The 15,868-nt window shown below is 40.6% G+C and overlaps 1 protein-coding gene across 2 annotated transcripts in view; it reads right to left on the bottom strand.

Moving 5' to 3' along the window:
* DERA (deoxyribose-phosphate aldolase) overlaps positions 1-15,868 on the bottom strand; it is a 56,802-nt gene that overhangs the window by 32,534 nt on the left and 8,400 nt on the right. For both annotated transcript variants that reach the window (XR_014269823.1, XM_082492565.1), the window contains exons 2-5: positions 14,769-14,866; positions 10,682-10,829; positions 8,909-9,004; positions 7,425-7,559 (exon numbers count right to left, since the gene is read on the bottom strand). Coding sequence is in view for 1 of the 2 variants with exons in the window: in XM_082492565.1 (XP_082348691.1) it covers positions 7,425-7,559; positions 8,909-9,004; positions 10,682-10,829; positions 14,769-14,866 (477 nt within the window). In the remaining variant the exon portion in view is untranslated. The remainder of the gene's footprint in view (positions 1-7,424; positions 7,560-8,908; positions 9,005-10,681; positions 10,830-14,768; positions 14,867-15,868) is intronic.

The following is a 15,868-nucleotide window of genomic DNA, read 5'->3' as shown; positions in this document are numbered from 1 at the left end:
ATGATCTCTGGTGAGGAGAGACTGAGGCCTGGGATCAAACCTCAAGGATCAGCGAATCCACATGGATCTGCATTTACAAACCAGCTTAAGTGGTTGCATTGCCCGTGAGGTTACCAAGGACTTGGACCATCCCCTGCTGTGACCTCAAACAGCCCCAGGAAGGGTGCATCATGGCAGCCCAGCGGGATAACATCTGCCCAGAGTGCTGTGGAGCTATAGCTCCCAAACCTGAACTCAGGTCCCGGGTCTGTCAGCCTTTCACATTGCTTTTCTTCCCCTGATGCTTTATAACCTAGATTGGTCTTTTGATGGTGGTCATCCAAGGGCAGAGCTGGACTCCTGCTTCTGATGCCCATGCTCACCGAGGAAGCTGGCTGGAGTTCAGGAAGGACCGTCAGCTCTCCTTAGCTCTCATCTCCAAGCAGTCAGCATGTCCCCGAGACAAACTAGCACACATCCCACCTACCCACCGCTTCTTGATGCACTGCCGCTCAACCTGCTGGCCACCGGCTGCAGCCAGGGAGAAGCAGGGACAGGGAGGACAGGCCAGCACTTGGCTGCTCATGGATGTTGCTCTCAAACTCCTGCAGTGTCGTGGCCAGTGGCACGCTTAACTTTCCAACAGCTTTATATTTTCACAGACTCAGTAAGGACTGGAATAAATTTGGATGTAACCACCTGCATTTTTTAAAAAAGGCTAGAATTTGCAGACCTGGTCAGGTAACGCAACACAGGGAGCACAGGGAAACCCTCCCACCCTTTTCCTGATAAAATTCAGCAGTTCTCCCACAAAAATTTAAATGTAGGGAGCTTAAAAGAGCTAGGAATTATCAAAATGTAGCTGTTAGAAGCTGGCCACTTTGGGATGATTAAGACTCATCCAGTGTTAATGGTGGGGAGAATAGCAGCTCTTAGAGTATACAGTCACCATTTCTGGGATTTGAATTAAAAAAAAAAAAATAAGGACATAAAATAAGCCAACAAGATCTTTTTGCAAGAGAGTCCATTTCACAAACTGTATTCAATCTTCAAACACATAATTGAAAAGTTTGTTTATGGAAGTCCAAAATCCAGCTTTTGACAAATCTTTCTTGCTAAAAAAACCCAGGATATGGCTATGGAGACTAAATTTTTTCAGCAGTACTGTCTTCCTTTTCCCCTCAGTCCTGAAGCGAGACCTGGAAACAAAGAGTAGGGTTTGCCAGCTGCTGTACAGCTGGACCTCCCCTCCACCTGCGATGCTGCCACATTCTATTGATGCCATCAGCACACCAGGCGGCCGGGGCTGGCATCGCTGGGGTGGTCCTCTGAGACGTACTACACACATTAGCAGACAACCGGCTAATGCACTTAGCAAGTCCCTTTATAGACACCAGGCTTCACCTTGTTTCTTACTGTGTACCAAAGGTGTGAATTAATCAGTAGTAGCATGCAGTCGAACATGTTTTATTGATCAATTGATGATACTCCAGAAACCTACATCAAATCGAGACTCAAAAAGGAAATACAAAGAACCTGCCCTATTTTCTTGTGCATTTGATAACACTGCTCCAAACGCAGTGTCTTTTTGTGGAGTGACTCTTTCCTGAAGCTTTTGGAAAGCCAGAGAAAGCGGCTTTCATGTTCTTCTAGTTTCGGTAACAAGAAGAAAAGACTCGAGTTTTCCCTTCCTTTAAGATACGCCTCCAAAAATGTCAAAATAAAATCAACGAAATGTACATTTAGGTTGGATTCCATGAAAAGAAATTATATCCTCATCCCTGTTGTTCACTGGAGTTAGTACTGCGGCTACAGCATCCTCCCTATTGTTGGAAGGTACTTTTATATGCAATTAGTGCCAAGATCATTTGAACAGTCTCACTATCTGACAGCACGCATCAACCCACAGACAGGAACAACTGAGGATCTTCAATCATCCGTATCTATCAGGTTAGCTGAGGTGGCGGAAAAGTGGGCATACTTTAATGGGACAGATGTGTAGGTAATAAATACTGCTCTTTTTTCAGAGGCCAATTATTGCAGACAATAGCTGGCATTCATAAGAACATTCTCAACCCTACAGTAAAAGCACAAATAGAAATGCAACTACCTCGGGACAGAGAAAATTAACCAGAGTACCCCCGTCCCAGTGCAAGCAGGGACTGCTTTGATACAGAACAAGTGCAAAAACTCCTACTCCTTTCAAAAATAAAAGAGGTTTCAGTACTCAGTCAGATTTAAATCAAGGCACAAATAACTTGATTATCCTAAAACTTGTCTAAAGTACAGGTGGAGGTGATCACACTTGAAAATGCACTCAGTGTTTCAAGGGATCCTGGGCTGCTTCTGGGACAGTCTGTGCTGCCAAAAAGTCCATCGCTTAACTACTCAGTTCTGTGAAGCTGATCAGTAACAGGAGCAGAGCTGGACACTGTGGTTCTGGGAATACCTGCGGCCTGTGCAGAACAACAGTAACTGACACAGCAGACAGGAGATTCTCTGGTTCGCAGTAGTGGCAGAAAACTTTTGGGAAACACCTCTATCATGGAAAACCCCACAGGCATATTTTCAAGGGCGAGTTAAGACCGCCATGAAGAGGTTGCAAGAGATTCTCTTTCTGACTGCTAAAAACAGGGAAAAGACAATCAAGAGCTCTCAAAGGAAATGGTCAATGTTGTGTAGCATCTTGAACACAGCACCAAAACACCAACACTATCCATTCTAAAAGAAGTCTTCGTCTTAAGCCAGGAAAAACAAAACAAACAAACAAAAAAAAAAGGCAAAGGCAAGACAACTTATATAGAATATATCTGGAGCCAGATGCTCACTGCCTGTAGTAGCTTCACTGACTTAGCTGTTAAGATGGATGTGACATAAGAACTTTTCTACTTTGCACCCACTTACTTAAGATACCTTACTGCTTTCATGAACTTCAGATCTGTGCTTTTACTGGATGCATTCATAGAAGTCAGAAAAATTCAGATTTTATAGGAAATAAAAAAATACTTTCATAGCTGTGGTTTTAATTCCACTGTTATAAAAGATAAGTGTTGGAAAGTGGCTTTTTTGTAGTTTTCCTAAAATTCTAACTATTCAGTACAAACATTACATTGATTTTTAGCAGCTATTAAATACACCTAAGAAGATGTTCCTCCCCTACACATCTCTCAAGCAAACATCCCTGACAATTACTGCTGGCTATAATCTGCACTAGACTGTCTAGATGGCATTTTGTCCTAAAAATCACATAATAAAGGGGATAATCACAGAACAGTCAGGGTTGGAAGGGACCTCTGGAGATCATCTAGTCCAACCCCCCTGCCAGAGCAGGGTCACCTACAGCAGGTTGCACAGGACGGCATCCAGGTGGGTTTTGAATGTCTCCAGTGTGGGAGACTCCACCACCTCTCTGGGCAGCCTGTGCCAGTGCTCTGCCACCCTCAAAGTAAAGAAGTCCCTCCTCATGTTTAGATGGAACTTCCTATGTTCAGGTTTGTGCCCGTTACCTCTTCCATATCTCCTACACAGGAAATGAAAACATTAAGGGGAAAAACCCCCACAGCTTAATTTCTGTATGAAACAGGTCTTCGCTAAAAATGTGGTGATAAAAACACTTTTTCTTTTTTTTAAAATTCAGCTTATTTGCTGTTTTTATCTAGTCAGTCACATTGACTGATGTTAAGGGTAGAAACTGAGATGAGGAGAGAAGATGTTTCAATTTATGTTAGACCAAAAGATCAAGGTAATCACGATGGGAAACTGGAAAATGAGCTGGAATCCCTTCTGTCTTGCACGTTAATGGCAGGTTTGTTAACAAAATGACAAGCACAAGGCTATCAGCACAACACAACTCTTTCAGTTCTGCTCTCAACCACATATGTGCAACTCCAGGCTCCAGTGACTCCCATGAAATTGAAAACAGAGCTTGGCTTCAGGAGTCTGAGCTGCTGCTGACAATATAAGAAAGAAATCATGCAACTAGACTTTGAGGTCCCAAGTCAACCACGACAACTGCACATCTAAAAAGTGGTAAATCCAACTACAATGTTTCTGAACAACATGTGGAGTCTTTTCCAGGTCTCTGGAGTGGGGAGTGTATTTTCTCTGCACTGCTTACAAAGTGTGTAGCATAAAAGGGGGGCCCAATCCCTGAACAAAGCCTCTAAACTCACAGTTGAATAATTATTAACAAGAATTGAAAGGCAGCTTTCATAACGAGGTTATACCTAATGTATTTAATGCATGCAGCCACGTTGAAACTTCTTAGAGTGTACTTGGTTTTTTCCTTTTTCTTGTAGGAAAATTCAACTGACATAGAACAAACAATGTGTTAACCTGACCTCTGAAGCCACCGACAGCGCCGTATGTCCAGGTGTTTCCTAAAAGCTGTGGAACTAGAAGTAACATTACTGCACCCCAGACAGCTTCAGCAGGTACAGCAACTCTAACATATGCATCCATACCAGAAAGTAAGTAAATAAATAAATATTTCCAGTTTCTTTTAACAATTTGTTGGTCAACTTCATCACTCTTTACGTACTGGCTCCGCATTCTGTGCCTAAAGACAGTATCTAAATTGTGATTTTTTAAGCTTAATCCATACTTTGTCACAATACAGACAATGGCTGAATAAACTACTGTAAAGTGGTATTGCTCTAAAAGCTAATAGGTTGTGAAAGGTAGATAAGTTCATAAACTTAAATCTCGTTTAATGCTCTTTTCCAACCTAAATTAGCTGTCCAATAAAGCTGCTTTCAAGTTCAGCACTATTAAAAAGCTCTTAACAGTTACGGAAAGATCTAGAAAATATATCCTGAGTGTCATAAAGAGTTCCAACAATATTTAGGACCTGCTTTAAAATAACTTGACCTAATTGGACATCCACTTAAAAAATTAATAACCAAACAAGCTTTTGAAACAAATCACAAAACAACAGTATTCTATCATGGTGGCCCCAATTATGGCACAGGCTAGAAGAAAAGCTAAAAATATACGAACAGTAAGATAAAGCACTCTACAACTAACACATTTTTCTCAATAACTCCTGAAGTTGTGAAGACAGGCAGCATGAGAACATAACGATAAAAATATACTTGTGTTATAAGCATAAGTAGAGGTTCTATCATAACTGTAAGTCAGCTCTAGTTGCCGAAGTACCTTGAATACAGGCATAGTTATCGCATTAGACTGTTTCAATTTTATGTAGGAATCCAGCCAAAAAAAAAAAAAAAATAAATTACTTCTTCACCCCTTCTTCTAGCTTCCTTAAATGTACTTTATACATTGTCATTTGTCATATCTAATAATTAGACAGAGGTGGAAACCTACATGTTCAGACAGGTAACATACATCTATTGAAAGCACAACAGGAAGTCAGAACACTAGATTTTCATCAGAATATTCAGACAACCTATTGAAGTGATTTTGTTGGATAGGCAAGTTAAATATTAGAATTTTTCATCCTGTAGCATCATTATCTGTACGGCAAGTAAATTCTGTTCCCGAGGTAGATTTTTTCAAGACAATGTAAATATGTGCCATACACAGATTCATGTTCATAAACAAACTTTCAGAAAACACTTGGAAATAATTTAAATTCTGCCCTCGGTAAAAGAAACGTAAACTAACTATTGCCAAAAAAAGGATGGCTTTCAAGCTTGTCATGCCTTCAGCTGTGGATAAAAGAATACGCATACCAAATCAAAAGTCAACTGTAATTTACTTATTTAGTAAACTGACAGCTTTATACTAGATCCATCATTGCTATGTCAGTGTACTCCTCCCTGTAATTTATGATCACAGAAAACAATTTGTTTCCCCTATAGAAAAACCTAACAATGTATGCCCACTTGTTTTCAATCACTGATACAAACGTTCGCTCTGAATCTAGCCCTCGATTTCTCCTCCGAGTTCTCCTTCACGTAATCCCAGGCAATATAACCTCGAGCCTGCATGCGCAACTGCCTACGTGCCCCAAATTCCTCATCTCTGCTCTACGCAACTCGCACTTCACAGCAGTTTGTACCAATGACGTCTGAAGCATGGTAACCACAGTTACGTCCAAAATTGCTATTAGACAGACTTGTTCAGACACAACTTTGAGTTGCTGCTCAAGTCCAGTTTAGCGGTCCTTTGTTTAGTTTTGGGGACAGATCACTGACAGCTTTTTTTTGTATCCACGACCTACATGTGTTCCCAGCGAAGCACAGCTCCTGGAGGGGGTACCTGCTTTGTAGACCCATAGTGTCGACCCTAAAAAAGATACGGCATAGGAAGGTGTGCATATAGTCTTGCTGCCAGCTGGTGCAGAACTTGCCCATCATTCTGTCTTATTTAAAACTGCTCAGTCACCCAGTCTCCACATTCTCGCAATTTCTGGGGCCATACCCAAACTTAAAATAGCCGCTCTGAAAGAAACAAATGTCTGCGACAACGCCCATCCTCAAGAAGTCAAATACTTGTAAAGCCGCATATATTTAAGAGCAAAAGAATGGAGATGATAAGTACTACAAAAAAGGCCAAGATGTCAGAGCAAGCAGAAACCAGGATATCAGTCCTGAAGACACAGATACAGAAACTTGGGGTTTGGTTCAATTCTAACTGCTAATTGAAGGAAGACCAAAATCAGAAAATATAATCCGTTACTGTGATGATTGTATTTCCTTAACCAAACTGAGGTACCAGGGGTCCTTTATAAAGTCTTCCAAGCAAACAGGCTGTACAGCAATGCATTATGCAACTAAATGGAAAATTCATTCCAAGACAAGGATGTGTTTACCTTCACATGGAGATTAGTTATAGAAGCACTGTCAGCACTTAAGGCAAACCATTCACAGTACATTAAGGAGGCAATTAGAGCAAAAACCATCTTCAGCATTATTGTTCTTACTAATTAGTAGTAGTCTACAGGCACAAGAACATCAATAATAATACGAACAGCCAATTTGTACCCTCAACTTTCAGGGAAAAGAAAACAACTAAAATACATATTTTTGTCAAGAATTGAAACATGTATATTTAACAAGGTATCATCTATATTAGTAGCCCCTTGGGGCTTTTAACAAAACTGTTCAAAGAATTAGACCATAGGCATTCACTTCCATTCCACTTGCAATTTTTTTAATCCTGTACACAAAATCCTCTAAAGGCACAGAAGGAATAGACCCGAATTTTCAAAACACAAAGTCATTCTGAATACCCAACCCGACAGAACTTGTGACAGCATTCTTTTTTTTAAAAACAAAAACCCTACCATTAGTCATAAATTAGTTAAATAGTTTCTATTTATTTATTTTAGTTATTTATCAGTGCCCCAGATTATCAGTCACTTAGGGGAGGGACCAAATTCTTCAAGGACTGATGTGGAGACTGAGGAAGAGACAGAGACAGAGCTTGCACATGCATATACAGAGGTTCCAGTTCCTTGCCAAAGAGTGAATACTTACCTTCCCACTGGCCAGTCAGCACCAGACTCCTGCTAATGACAATGTCAATCTCTCTGGCACCATATTCCACAGCTAGCTTTATTTCAGCCAGTTTGGTTTCTAGAGGAGTTTGTCCAGATGGAAATCCAGCAGCCACTAGCAAGGAAGAGGACGCAGACAGAGGGAAGAAAATGTTTTATAAGTTGACCATAAAATTGCAAATACCTCTATTACACCAAAGAGTTTGAAAGTTATTCCCCTTTTTTTATCCCTACCACAATTAAAAAAATGTAAAGGCACCTCATCCTACCCTCTCTTCATCCACAGGAAGCATTTGCTCTTCCTTCAAGAACCATGTCCAGCAAGATACTAAGTGCTTCTTGCAAAAAGGCCTTAATTTTTACCAAAGCAGCCTACACGAGAAAGTATATCTATTGTATCCAGCAGAATTGAGCAAACAAGGAGTGAATTCACATATGAAGCAATACATACATTTTTCATTCTCCACAATTCTTTTAAGTAGCATTTCAAGTTAAATCCCAGTAATATTTTAACAACTAAATCACAATACAGCAAAAAATGTTTTCAATGAGGTGTACTTAAGATAACTTTACGATATTTAAGTACAAAACCCAAAGGTAACTTTGGAAATGGAAGAAATAATGACAAAGAGGATCCCTGACAAAGAGATCCTCTTTCTCTCTCAAATATAAATGCATTTAGTATGTACCTCTCCTTACACAACAATTGAACGACAATAACAAAAAAAAAAACAACCAACAACCCAAACACAAACCAAAGAAAAACCCCACCAAAACCAGAAAACATGTATCTTAGCATTGAACACCTGATCTAACTTCAAAGTTAGCCCCTGCTTTGAGCAGGAGGTTGGACCAGATGACATCCAGAGCTCCCTTCCAACCTGCATAATTCTTTGATTCTACTTCTTGCTTATTGTAGATTCAGGACTTGTCTGTTGTGTGTGGTGACTGGAGAAGAGCTGCCACTATTAGATTTGTGAGTACAAGTCCTGAACCTGCAGGCTGCTCAGCAGGCAATAACCCTTGCCTCTGCACGCAGCTTCACCGAATTCAGCTTGTAGGATTATACGTAAAAGCCAAACAACTGATAGGGAAAATCACCCTTGTATTAGAACTCCTAAAATCTCATATTGTAGTTTTATTATTATTATCTACTTTGTGTCTACAGATACTTTGTCCTGCACACTATTGCTTTTTCTTCTATTCAAGTGAGGGAAACGCTGATAGATCTTGAGGACCTCTTTGAAGAGCTTCCAGCAAAACAGACTTGGCGTTGCTGATAAGCTTGAAGTTGAAAGAAAACAAAAGACTATACCAGAAGCAAATCCCCCCTCCGTTCCCTTCCTTCTACCTGCTAACTTTTTACCTTACTCTCTGAAACAAAAGCAAGTCCAAACTTCTGGGGTTTTCCACTTATTTTATAGCATCAAAATATATAATTGTATATTTGAGAATAAAACGTACCTGAAGCTACTGGTATGTTACAACCAGCAGCCTTTAGGGTATTAACAGCGTCGGGGACTCTTGCAGGATACACACAAACCGCTCCAACAGTAATACCTGCAAAAGCCACAGTTCACTTTTTCATACGCATAGATTTCCACCTTCTCTAGTGCAATCCGTATTATGAGCACATGTGCATTGTTTGCACCTCCGAAGTCTGCATTCTCACAAGGACTTTGAGCACCTACACCACGGATATCTGTTTTCTTGTTCAAGCACTTCAGGTGATTCACCATATTGTTACCTCCCTTACATTCCTTCACCTGACTCTGGGAGCAAGTTTGCATTAGCAGGAATTAAAACGCCAAGATCCTTATCGACAGATTCACTGTTTAATGCCAACAGGTACAGTTAAGACATGCTTAGTTAGCAAATTACCACGAGGGAAACCGCACTGCCAAGCTCTGTCCTTACTTGTTGAGCCAGACTGAGCCCAGCAGCAACTGAGCAGTCTTTATGTTAATGCCGTTCTACTGCATTTCTAGTTAAAATGCTGTTCTCTCAGTCTGAGATAATTGACCTCATATTTAATACTTGTACTGTCTGAAGAGTCCATAAATCCAAGTTTTTAAAAAAATCTAATCTTTGGCATTTCATGTGTATGGCTTAAAACCAGAGGCCTGATTGCTCTTTGGTTTTACATCACATGACTTCAATCAGTGGACCAATGCCCATGTAAAACTGAAATATTTCAACAGTACAAACATGTCCCAAATGTTACTGAGATTTTGGGTTTGATAGACCATGATAAGGCCAAATGACAGGACAAAAGTCAAACGCTATTCACTAACAAATCAGGCATTACATCTGGAAAAATTCAGACCGGCTCAGATATAAAGAGGTTTTTTTGATAGTTATATTGACAGTCTCAATTTGCTCTGAAGTTGAATCATGCTCAGTCTTGGGTGTAATGTTGGGACTTCAGATGGAACCTGCTTGAGTAATATCAATGAAAGTTTTACCACTAGCTCTTAAGGGTTGTCTTCTGCCCCTTCAACTCTGTTGACCTAGCTGGGAACTCTGTGTGTGTGTATATACGTGATATGCACACAACCACATACACTTACTACAGGACTGATTCCTTAAAGTAGACCGGGCTGTAAAGATGTCTCCTATCTTAACTACTGAAACAAGCAGGTAACAGATAACATTTTGCAAAGTAAAAACAACATGCTTAGGGCTGTGGAATGCATCTTTTCCAACAGGCAAAGTGGCAGGCTCGGTAGTTACATACAGCAACAGCAGCTAAGCATGAAATCCAAAGGAGTCACATGAACACTCTCCCCTTCGCTGATTTAGTTAGGACATCAGCAGATTAACAGAATACTCAATTAGTTTCACCTTAGCGAACTGTTATTAAAAGACGCACTGAGCTTACACACTTATGGCTTTCATAACAATTTACTCATCAGGTATCATAACTAACAGTGTTGCTCTGAGTCCGTACTTCACTTTGGTTGCCAAACTGAGAACGGATTTTTTTTTGTCTCCTTGTATTCTTATACTAACTCAAAGGAATAGATGTTTTGCAGTTAGAACTTAAGACAGTTGCTTTGAATAAGACTACATAGGATCTAGTTTGTTCTCTCGGGACTATTAGCTCTGCAGCGCTGACTACTATAACTGCTTCCATTATACGAAGAGACCATTTTTACACCTTTTTGAAAATTAAGAAAATACTGAGGAAATGCAGACATTTTCTCTACGCAACACACACAACAAAACCAATCATACCTTTATCATGCATATCCAAGGCTTTTAGCAGATCCTCTCTGATGGGATGCTTTGCTTTAAAACACAGTCTGTGAACATTTGAAGGAGTGTCATCGCCTGAAAGAGTGGTAAGGTCTATGCAGGTGACAGCTTTCAGCAGCCAAGCAGCCTACACAGGGAGAGAAACAAGGAATACAATATTTCAGTTTACGCTTCCAAAGCCAAATTGACTTAGAAGATGCATGAATCAAAAACCTGGCTCTCACTCTAAGACTAAGGATGGCAGATATTTGTTCATGTCTTGAGCAGTATCTAACGGCATAGAAAAAATCTGGAATTAAAAGTCAGCGCTCTCAGAATCAAAGGATCTAATTTCAATTTTTGGTGGAAAATCTAACTATCAAATGGGACTCTAAGAATCAGACAAACATAAGCATCTTGTTTCAAATTTAATTCTGCAAGACAAAGATAAAAACATCACCTATGTGAGGAACCTCACTGTTAAAATATACTTTGTTCTATATACTATATCTGTATCTTCACAACTTGCATGCACAAAAAATTATACACCCAGCTTTGCAATTGCCAATAACCAGATGACTGTACACATCAGCAATTTGCACACTTGCACATTTGCATGCTGCTTCTGCTGTGAGAGAGAAACATAGAATCAGGGAGTTCTTCAAACTTTGGGTCTAGACTCCACGTTTCCACTTTCTTTTGTGTGAATCAGGAATAAAAAACATGTGCAACTATTTGGTGCAAAAAAAAAAACAAAAACAAGAGCTAAGTGACAGGGCTAAAGTACTCTTCAGATGAAAATCATAGAATCATAGAATCATCTGGGTTGGAAGGGACCTTTAAGACCACTGACTCCAACTACCAACCTAACACTGCCAAAACCACCACTAAACCATGTCACTAACCACCACATCTACCCATCTCTTAAACACCTCCAGGGATGGAAATTCCACCACTTCCCTGGCAGCCTGTTCCAATGTTTAATAACCCTCTCCATGAAGATTTTTTTCCTATATCCAATCTAAACCTCCCCTGGCATAACTTGAGGCCATTTCCTTTTGTCCTACCATTTGTTACTTGGGACAAGAGATCAACCCCCACCTCGCTACAACCTCCTTTCAGGTAGCTGTAGAGAGCGATAAGGTCTCCCCCTCAGCCTCCATTTCTCCAGATTAAACAACCCCAGTTCCCTCCGCTGCTCCTCATAAGACTTGTTCTCCAGACCCCTCACCAGCGTCGTTCCCATTCTCTGGATACGCTCCAGCACCTCAATGTCTGTCTTGTAGCGAGGGGCCCAAAACTGAACACAGTACTCGAGCAGGGGCCTCACCAGTGCTAAGTGGAGGGGGATGATCGCTTCCCTAGTCCTGCTCACAAATGCTACAGAATTTTAAAAAACTTACTAATCGGAGAATGGAACAGAAGCACAACTAAAAATTTTTTGAGACTTTTTGCTGAACAAAAATTGAGCTTAAGGCATTATTTTGAAATATTTATTGAAGGTCTTCCAGCAAATTCTCATTTACAGTGATGGCTTCAATAAAAGCTGACATCTCTTAGTGGGCACTCGTTCAACAAGGGGAGAGTTTGCAACAGCAAAGTCCACTTGAGTCCATAAAGTCCCTCCCTGACAGCTCTATTCTGTGGCATGACTTGAAGTATAGGCAGCAAAAATTGTTGTTTCTTCACGGAGGTATTACTCTGCTAATCTTAAGATGTTGGCCAGCCTACAAACCTTTCACACTTTGCTGATGGGAGTCTCCTTTCTGAACTTGCAGTAAATGTTACACCGAAAGCTACTTTGGGGTGACTAAACAGAGTAACAAACCATTACTGGCCTCGGTTAGTCTAAGCTTGACTGCTTGTTTCTAACTAATTTCTACTTTCACCCTGTAATACTTCAGAAGGGCTTTTCACTTTAAATGGTTTTAAGTTTCTTTTACTTGGATTTTTTTATCCTTCACTCGAGGGAATTTTTGTCTCATCTCTTATGACATGAATCATAAAGTCATCAAGACAGATGTAGTCAGGGAGTTCCAAGAACTGGTATGAACTTCAGTTTTTTAAAAGGGTTTTTAAAATGAGTATTTTGGGAAACGGGCTTCAAAATCTGAATCTGGTGCTACTTACATTCAAACACGTAAAGGTTCAAAATCATCTCTGTGAAATAAACAGTACATGACTATCATGACTGCAATGACAGTGTTCAAATACAGGAGGGATGCTTCTGAAAATAATCTCTTGGCATTCTGCAAAGTAAAATCTCACTTGAGTAGCTCAGTACCAGAGTTACTACACAGGATAGTGGAGAAGTGTTAGTCCTATAGCCATGTTGAGGGAGTGACACTAAATCCCTTTCTTCCCAATAATTCTTTGTAATCAAAGCTTGTGGCTCTCTATTCCTTTGTTCTTTATACAGTTAACCTCTGTCAAATCAGAAGACTTACTTTTTATATTACTGCACCTGCAGTATCTGAAGATAGCCAAGGTTATGGAATACCCTCTGGATTTTATCACTGAAACTATTTCCCAACCCAGAGCCACTGGACTGCTAAACTTGGTATCAAGTGATCTTTTATGTGTAAGAAACTCTCGGGAAATGCTGAGCTAATGCCTAACTTTCCTCAATTTATGTCCATGTTTTATTTAATCCTAACATTCAAAGCACAGACTTTGAGGTTCACGTAACGGGCAGGAAGTTGTTTTCTATCACCTTCCCGTAGGATCTTAAACAGCTACATCAAATCATCCCCAAACTGTCGTCCACAGGATCCGTGCTCACTGTGAACGCAGCTTCAGCCACCCCAGAATGGCTGTCCGACATGCTAAGCTCAGGATACCAACTATTTTGAACAGTTTTTTGAAGCATTAAGTATAATTAAATTATTCTTGCTTTGCTCTACTATGTTGGACTGTTACGATTTATCCTTGAGTGTCTCCTTCCTCCTGCTTCCACGTTAACAGTTACTGTTGCAAGTAAACAATTTGTTTAGTGTGCAGAGGGGAGGAATCAAACATATTTGCCCGCAGAACTGCTGTTTGGTGAATGAAGAATCAACTTGTCCTTTGGACATCAGTTACAACCCCATGGCTGAGAGCTCACAGGGGAGCTCCGGGGTCTGCTCCGTGGCATTTCTCAGACCTTGCCCTTGGCTGAACGCTGCCGAGGCACTTACAGCGTCCTGCAGCCAGCTCTGCCTGCCGGTCCCCTCTCGGCGCTTCCCGTCCCGCTGCATGTGGCCGTGCCTCCCCCGCTCTGCTCTGCAGAACGTATTAGCTTACCTTGCTGACCTGATGGCTTTGCATTACGATTCCCATGTACAAACTGGAGAAACCAAAACGCGCACCAGGCCAGTATCTGCCAGTTCTGCCAGGGGGGCAGTATAGGCAGAGGTTGACAACAACTGCTGAGACATTAAACGTGTGTGTTCAATGAATATAAGACAGCCTTGAAGAACAGTTCATTTGCACCACTGGCTTTAGTCTGGCTTACGCGAACCTATTTTGTACTAAGATGGACAATAACTGATCATTTACCTCCTTATCTCAGGAGTTGAGATCAGCCCCCTTAACATTAGTATCCTTCCCCACCCTGCCTCCAGTGCCATAGCCAGTCAGGATTTTTGAGTTTTCGGCAAGAACTAGTTAAGCAAAGAAATCACACACGTTGGGGATGTTTAAGTAATAAAAAAATCATCCAGGTAGGTCAAACTTGACAGGGACCATGATCGTATCTTACAGCTTTAAAATTAAAAAATAAGAAGGCAGCGTGCAGAGAAGTCTGGCTGGGAAACAGAATAAATGTGGTGGGATAGTAATATATAATTTAATCCACTCATGAATAAAGATGACCTAACTTCATTTGTGGTTTTGCCACTCATGAGTTATAAGGTTTTTAACTTGTTTGGATAAATGCTTTGCCTTATTCCATCCCATCATCATCAAATACAAATTATTAAAATAAGACATGGACAAGCACATCTTTTAAGTTTACATGCATCTTGAAAAAAATTCAATATTGCAGCCTGGAGAGGGAGAGGGACTGCTTTAAAAATACAGGAACAGAATGCATAAAAAGAGGACTTACTTGCCAATTACCTTTCACAGTTCTCCATTTTTTAATTTGTTCTGCATGCCTCACAACTGCGGGTCGATTCACATGCACTTTTGAGATCCAGCCAAGTTCTGGGGTGGGCAAATAAAAAAACAAAAGTCTCAATTATTTCTGTGTTTTTTTAATGTACATTGTGGGACTTCAGAAGAAAGTTGTAGCTTGGTTTGGGACCCCTGAACAGCATGTTGTGCTTTTATGTCCTTTTAAGGGCTTGCACATTTATCACCAGTCCAAAATATCATAATAGCATTAACTTTTGTTAGAGGAAGATCTGTGAACTGGGTGTTTCACACAGGGTGTTTTGTTTGCCATTACAACTGAATTAATTTACTCTTGACGAAAGACACCGTGTTGCCAGTCCTGGGCTATGAAGTTTATTATAGGCGCAGCATATGAAAAAAAACCCACAAAACAGCCTTTTGCCATTGCTTGTGATTTACTTCTTGATTCCAGAATAAGGTAACATTTATTCAATCCTTTGCTTGTCTGATGGCACCCAGGATGCAACAGCATTTTTTGTGTACACAAACCTTTGGTTTAAAGGAACCGTACTCCACACAGCCACCAAAACCTCTGGACAGACCCTTGCATAACAAAGCATTGAGTTGTTATTGTCTAGAGCGAATTTTACTGAATTTGCTATGAGGGCCTGACTAACTGCTATTTTCCAAAAGCACTGAATTCCTGGGCAACATATCTGCCTGGAAGTTGCTGAGATGCATGCCCGCCTGAGAAGTGCTCACCTTGTCCAAGCACCCTGGAGGACTCAGGGCAACACCTTCAGATGGCCGCTGCAGCCAGCCTGGGTCACGATTTCAGCGAGTTTCAGTATTCACAAACAATAACCAGACTCAAAGAGAAGCAGGTACTCAACATTTACTAAAATAAAGTAACTGTCTAAAAACAGAAGCACCAAAAATTGGATGCTGCCTAACAAAGGGTAACTGACCGATAAATGAGAACTGAGGGTTCAGGCCCTTGAATCTTGAAATTTCTGCTTACTATGATAAACCAAAAGCGTAATTTTGAATGGTAATAAACGCAAACTGCTCAAAGAAGTATACAGGAAAAAG

This window comes from Vanellus vanellus (genome assembly GCF_965231255.1).
Source record: "Vanellus vanellus genome assembly, chromosome: 1".
Classification (NCBI taxonomy): domain Eukaryota; kingdom Metazoa; phylum Chordata; class Aves; order Charadriiformes; family Charadriidae; genus Vanellus; species Vanellus vanellus.
Note: the sequence above shows the minus strand (reverse complement) of the source record. Positions and strands in the feature narration are given on the sequence as shown.